Source organism: Alosa alosa, chromosome 11 (genome assembly GCF_017589495.1).
Source record: "Alosa alosa isolate M-15738 ecotype Scorff River chromosome 11, AALO_Geno_1.1, whole genome shotgun sequence".
NCBI classification, from domain to species: Eukaryota; Metazoa; Chordata; class Actinopteri; order Clupeiformes; family Clupeidae; genus Alosa; species Alosa alosa.
Window position 1 is genome coordinate 19651129 of NC_063199.1, and position 7500 is coordinate 19658628.

General features: G+C 45.7%; 1 protein-coding gene across 1 annotated transcript in view; it reads right to left on the minus strand.

Annotated features, from left to right (window-relative positions):
• Positions 1–7500, minus strand: part of LOC125303238 (A disintegrin and metalloproteinase with thrombospondin motifs 20-like) — a 92378-nt gene that overhangs the window by 35977 nt on the left and 48901 nt on the right. The window contains 7 exon segments of the mRNA XM_048256859.1: positions 472–636; positions 1659–1823; positions 2564–2774; positions 3862–3988; positions 5358–5449; positions 5451–5485; positions 6912–7078. Of these exon segments, the coding sequence (XP_048112816.1) occupies positions 472–636; positions 1659–1823; positions 2564–2774; positions 3862–3988; positions 5358–5449; positions 5451–5485; positions 6912–7078 (962 nt within the window).

Consider the following 7500-nt stretch of genomic DNA (forward strand, 5'->3'; position numbering starts at 1 on the left):
GTTTACATTGACCCCTTCTGACACATGGAGTGCTTCAAGGCTCCGTTTATTTGGGCAGGGCAGGGTGTTTACATGGGCATGAGAGCAGCTCGTCTACTCCAGCTTCGTAACCAGAGCAATCTGATGAGCATTAGGCCGCTGTGTCAGTGTTAGGGAAGAGCTAGGAAACATGTGTTGGACTTTAAGTCTTCATGACATGACTGAATAAGACGCATATGTGACAGTGAAGATGGAGGCGTGTGACAAAGGATTGAGGGGCTCTTCACTGAAGTCGAGTTCCACACTACACTTCAGTTTTCTTCCAGCCTTAGTTCTCATAAACACAAATCGACAGATGGACACACACACACTCACACACATGTAAGAACAAACACACACACGCACACAAACACACATCAAACACACACATGCGCGCGCACACACTTGCACGCGGACACACACACAAACACACACACAGTGTATCATACTCACTGCGCTCCAGACTCCGACCTGCCAGGAGGCACAGTCAGGGCGCTCACAGCTGCCCACAGGAGAGGGCTTAGAGGCGGAGTCACAGTGATGCTCACTCAGCTTCTCCTCCCCCAGCACACAGTAGACCTGCCGGTGCCTGTGACCCTTACCACACGACACCATACACTAAAGACAGAGACATTGAGACAGGGGAGAGGAGGAGAGGGAGAGAGAGAGAGGGAGAGAGAGAGGAGGAGGAGAGAGAGAGACAGAGGAGGAAAGAGAGAGAAAGAGAGAGAGAGAAGGAGACATTGAGACAGGGGAGAGGAGGAGAGGGAGGGAAAGAGAGAGAGGGAGAAAGAGAGAGAGAGAGGGGGGTATAAAGAGAGAGAGGGAGAGAGAGGGGGAGAGAGAGAAATTACACTTCAATTACATAGAACTTCCATCACTTGACTTAACCGTTCCATAAATATATCATCAACCCATGACAAATGACATACCATATCATTATCCAATATAAATGATCCATGATGAAAGTTAATGTCACATGTTAATGTATGTGTCATATCATGTGTCATAATGTGTCATATCAATATTGTTTGTCATTTTCAAAAGAGCACTCATCGTGTCATATGTCAAATCAGCCATTTCAAATACTAATACACTGTCATAACATGACATAATGAGAGATGGCATACAGACATTACAGTTTTTTTCAGTCGCTAACAAGCGTTTGTCCAACCAGTTGTGACATTTTCAAAACTCTAAATACAGTTAGCACAGCATCGGTCTTTTGTGGCCATACCATTCACACATTTCATGTCGTTTTTACACGATATGCAGTCAGTGAACACATTTCCACAATGCTTACATTTTCTTCACAGACAAGCTATACCTCCCAACAAAATTATGGATTGTTTTTGCAGTATTTACGAATGTTAACACACAACATCCCACAATAGCAAAAACAATATTCAAAACTTTATTCTGTACTGTGTTGTTCTATGCTGTACTGTGTTGTATTGTATTGTGTTGTGCTGTGTTGTGCTGTGTTATTCTGTACTGTGTTGTTCTATGCTGTACTGTGTTGTATTGTATTGTGTTGTGCTGTGTTGTGCTGTGTTATTCTGTACTGTGTTGTTCTGTGTTGTGCTGTGTTGTGCTGTGTTATTCTGTACTGTGTTGTTCTGTGCTGTGCTGTGCCGTACCTCGCTCCACTCGCTGGCACTCCAGCCAGGGCAGGGCATGTCATTGCAGCTCTCGGTGACCAGCCTCTGGTGCTCACTGCACTCTCTGTCCACCAGCCTGCGGCCCAGGTTGTTCATGCAGTAGGACTCCCGTGAGCGCGCGCCTCTGCCACAGCTCTTAGAGCACTGCATGCATACACACAAACACACACACACAAATACGCACACATACACACACACACATACATGCACAGACATACACACACAGAACATAACACATTATCACACCATGATAACACAGAAACATTGGCAGGGGAAATATCGTTACGCAGTTCCTAACCACTCAGTGTGAAATTATCGATGAGAAAAAATATCAAAAACATCAGGAGAGACTGCAGGGGTCATGTGTCATTTTGTATCTCAACTGAGAATATTCAATAGCACCTCAAAGTGCCAGACTAAAACAAACTGCTGATTCACACCGGCTCTCAATAGAGGTAGGACACAACTGAGTCACGAGACCGTCTCACTGGTCTGTCTTTTACACTTGGGCATGTCTTTAGCACGTCCTAATGACCACCGTGAAATCCTATCATTTGTCACTGGTGCTGTACTTTGCTCTGTGTAAAAAAGTAGCAAACGGAACCACAAGGTTTGACCTCTCATTAGCGCTTTCCCTCTGCCCGTCTCTAATTCGTCCCTCACTCTGTCATTCATACAGGAACTGCTGTTAACTCTTTCCATTGCTGTTAGGGTTCCACTGCTGTTAACCCTTTCCATTGCTTCTGTTCACACTCCATTTCACTAAATCATCCATATTCATTTGTCTTCCATACCGTTTCATCACATAATATCCTATCTCTCTCTGTCACTCTCTCTCTGTGACTCTCTCACTCTGTCTTTCTCTCTCGGTCATTGTCTCTTACCGGAGACCAGGCGCTGTACTGCCAGCTCTTCAGCAGACAGTCCCCGTGGCAGGGCTCTCTGGTCTGGGGTTTGGGGACGTCTGCACACGACCTGCTCTCCACGCGGTCACTCTGCTGCTTGGCCAGGCTGTAGCGGATGCACTGGACATCCAGCGTGCGGTAGCCTGGCCCACACTTGGTGGAGCACTCGCTCTTCCCAGCCACATGCCACCTGTGTGGGGAAACAAGGTCGGGCCTTTAGGGGGTCTGAAGCGGACAGGATCTCCCTCTTCCTCCCTCCCAGACCTGGTTCAATTGGGCTCAGGTCCATACCACTGATATCCCAGATCCAGATCCATTCCATATCCAGATTAGATCTGTGTCAGTATCAGCTGCTTTCATAGACGCTTTCTGCTGACTGATCAAATGCACTCCCCATTAAACGGATGCAATCTGTGTTTTTTATGTCCTTTAATTATTTTATTTTATGTACTTTACTTTTTAAACTATATGTACGCTATTGCCCTTTTACAGTATACTTTATTTCTATTCTTTGTTTTTGTTTATGTAAAGCACATTGAATTGCCCGTGTCAGAAATGCTTTATAATTAAACGTGCCTTGCCTTAATAATCACAACCAATAGTGCTTACAGAGATGCAGATGCAAAAAACATAGATGTATCCAAATGCATGGATGGAACATATAAAAAAACAAAACAGAAAAACAAAGAAAAACACATCAAAATCATACATATTCACAAGCAACATGTCTCTGCATGTTAGAAATGTCAAAAAGCCCTTTGTGCTTATGTACTGTATGAGGGGGTTGAGTGCTACATGGCAACATACATGTGTGTGTTCATGCTTTTATTAATATGCAGGCAGGCCTCCATGCTAATGGCTAGTGAACGTGTTCTCCAGAAAGTGAGGTGCTGCAAAACCACAAACAAATCTTAACCTACAATGTGTGTGTAAATATGTATGAAGGTTTTTGATGTGTTTGCATGTAATGATAGATGTTGCACATGTGGTTAGAGGGTATTTGGATATGTTTAGGATTTGTGTGTCTATACGACTTATTGTGACTATATACAGTATATGAGCATATTACTTATTGTGACTAAGTTATATGAGCATGTATCTGCACTTTATGTATATGTGCATGTGAGTGACTGTATGCGTATGGATGCAGAATTTAGTGTAGGAAGCTCACAGATGCGTGCGTTATATCGTGATTGTGTGTGCTGTGCTGTGCTGTGCTGTGTTGTACTGTGCTGTACTGTATTGTGCTGTGCTGTGCTGTGTTGTGTGTGTCTCACCTGAGCTCACAGTGTGTATTGCAGGGATCAGTAATGCTGCCAGGCCTGGGCAGATGTTCACAGCGTTGCTCCGATACCACTAAGCGGTCGCTCTTCCGCACACACACCGCTTTGCGTCTCCGTTCACCTACACAAACACACACACACACACACACACACACACACACACACACACAGGTAAGGTTTGAATTAGACCCCCATCTGGCTGGGCTGTTCTGGCCTTGCCAAAGTGTGCGTTTTCCACCACCACCACCTGTCAAATGGGGTCGGGGGTGCGGGTGGGGGGGCTTGGAGCATGTCCTGCGCGAAAGGGGATTAAAGCACTTGAAATGGATCCTGCTGCCCATGCCTGGGCACTCAGGGGCCACAGGATGTTGCGGGGTTCTTTCCAGGGGGGAGAGATTTATGGGCCCCTGTGAGGCCCCTGGTGGGTGGTGCTGGCCAGTGCTGAGGGCCTGGCCGTGTAAGGGGCCTCTTCCCCGGCAGGAGTGGAACAGCGCTGATATATGAGCTAATACAGCTGATCGGGATGTGTTTGTTTGCGCATGCATATGTGTGTGTGTGTGTGTGTGTGTGTGTGTGTGTGTGTGTCTGTGTGTGTGTGTGTGTGTGTGTGTGTGTGTGTGTGATAAGACAGAGAGAGAAAGAGAGTGACAGGGAGAGAGAGAGAGAGAGATAGAGAGAGAGAGAGATAGAGAGAGAGAGAGAAGGTAAGAGAGAGAGAGGGAGAGAGAAAAAATGAAGGCAGTGAGTATTTGTGTGATCTATACGCTTGCATGCTGTTTTCTCCGAGGTGCGGACAGCACATACTCTAATCACACTCTCATCGACACTCATCGGAGTCTGGTTTTGATCTGCCACTACGTCGCTGGGAAACCACAACACACGAGGTGTCTGATGAGCAGGTCTTTGATGCGGGCCAGGAGGCCTGGACCACTTGAGCTGGGCATATGTGTAGAATTGGCAATTGGCCTAGTAGAACATGCAAGGATTTGTTTCAAGCTTAAGAAAATGTGTGTGTGTGTGTGTGTGTGTGTGTGTGTGTGTGTGTGTGTGTGTGTGTGTGTGTGTGTGTGTGTGTGTGTGTGTGTGTGTGTGTGTGTGTGTGTGCGCACGCACACGGATATGCACATGCATGTGCGTGTATTATGTATGTGTGTGGATGGGAGGAATTGGTGTAGCTGAGTGAGCTAGGCCCGTCGTTGTGAAGGCTTTAAGTCTGCGTGTCAGTTCATCTGCATCTGTGTAAGTCAAAGTGTTTGTCATCAGGGAGTAGACCAGTAAGGGGAATCAGTACTTCCATAAGGTCAGAGGTCATCATGGAATATGAAAAAAAAGGGATTGTTTAGTGAGTAGAGGTCACAGGACAGGTGAGCGTTATCTTTGGTGTACTGTAAGTAAGTATATACTTACTTATACCAAAGATAACGCTCACCTGTCCTGTGACCTCGACAGGTGAGCGTTATCTTTGGTCAGCCCTGCAGCAGCAGACTCACCCTGACACATGCGGCTGCACTCCTGCCAGGAGCCGGACGGGTCCCACACAAACTGCTCTCGGTGCTCCTCGATGGGGATGTTGAAGGAGTAGCACATCTGGGTTGTACAGGTCCCCCACGCACAGCACCTTGGGAAGAGGAGCCACCACAAACACTCAGGCGGCTTGCGTGTCTCCTTAGTCAGAAAGTAAACCATGGGCTGTAGTTCACAGCTCATAACTCATAACCTCTTAACTGAGGTTAACTACGCTAAAAAACAAGCTATAAAACAGTGAGTGTGTGTGGGGAGGATCTTGATTTAACACCAGAACGGCCAAGCTATTCACATGCCTGTTAACTATCTGGTCGTGGCCTTTGATGTCAATACTGAAGGGGATGTTTGCTTCTGCAACCGTATCTGTTACTTCACTTAGTCTGTCACTTGGCCAAGTCTGTGTAAACCGGACAGTGTTGCAGTCCTCAGAATCCAGTGCCAAAAGTCATTTTGTGTCTAGGATCATTACTGCAAAACCTACACAACAAAGCCCACATGCTGCAAATGCTTTTAGAAGATCAACAAAATCCTTACATAAAGCTTATCACAGTACTACAAAATCAACTTCAAGACATTGAACGGACCACAAAATCAATCTTGAATTACAGTAAAGCTGCGCAGTGACCAGGATGGAGTTGATAGGATGGGTTAGCCAGAAGAAATAGTTTGACACCTGCAGGATACCACATTCCACAGCAATGTCTCGCATTCTGAGGTGTGTACAGAAGCTATGTGCTATGCTATGTGCAAAGGCTTCTCACTCATTTCAGACAAGACTTGCAATGACACGCGAAGCTTTAAATCAACACGTATGGAAAGTGATGGGGAGACGAGAGAGATGGATTGCAATCTTTAAAGAAATTCAAATTCATATGCACCATGACCATGACATGGGTCACAGGAATTCTGGGATGAGTGATATTATACTTCCATACCAATTGGTCCTTACAGTGTTACACAACATTTATATTCTTAGACCTGTGATGTTTTTTAAGAATTAAAATATTATATACATAATAACATTAGAAACACTATATACGTAATACCACCCATTCTGACCCAAATAGGAGTTGAAGTCTGTGACCACACAAGCAGTACTGAGAGGGAGTTTCAGACTAGCACTGCCAGACTCAATCTAAGTCTGCTGGAAAACACAGAATGATATGGTTCATCTCCCTATTAGCCTAACATGCATTAAGGACATGGATGGTAGCTGATGCTTTAAACTGACTTACACTGCAATTCAGACACATTTTCATCAGCACACATACTCACTGGACATTGAAGAGCATTTCCAGGGGGCATCGTACTTCATGCACCAGCTCTGTGTGTGTGTGTGTGTGTGTGTGTGTGTGTGTGTGTGTGTTTGCGTGTGTGTGTGTGTGTGTGTGTGTGTGTGTGTGTGTGTGTGTGTGTGTGTGTGTGTGTGTGTGTGTGTGTGTGTGTGTGTGTGTGTGTGTGTGTGTGTGTGTGTGTGACACCTTTGGCTCTGTGTTTCCTGTTTCGGTGTAGTGCTTTACCTGCAGGATGAGCTCAGACTCGATGCGCTCGGTGCAGTTGATGCGCTCCACTGTCGTGTTAGAGCCGCTGTACTCGATGGCCGTCCCTTTGAAAGTCACCTCTCTCTTGAACATGGCCACCACAAAGTTACCGTTCAAAAGGAAGTTGGACTGACCGTCCGACAGGGCTGCGAAGAGATGCGAGAAAGCAAAAGTACTTGAATAAACAGCAGGAGAGACAGTGGAATAAATGTTTACTAGGTAAGTGGCAGGGGATGAAAAAATACCGTGGGAACGTTTCGAGAGGCTCTCGAAATGAAAAGCAGGACGGCAATCACTGTTCTCCCCTACGCATTCCCATTAGAGGGAAAAGGCAGCAGTATGTAAACATGTGTTGACTTCAAACTACATGTTGAGCAACACACTGATGTATGGAGCAAGTGGAGATGTAAGTGAGAGAAAATTGGGGCAATTTAGTGTAAATACTGTGACAATCTTTCATTAACTCCTCACCAAGCACTTGACTAGCTCAGTGTGTGAATTGGTGCGTACGTAAACAAATACATATACGTAAATGCTAACACAAACGCTGACATAGGCAAACAAAGAA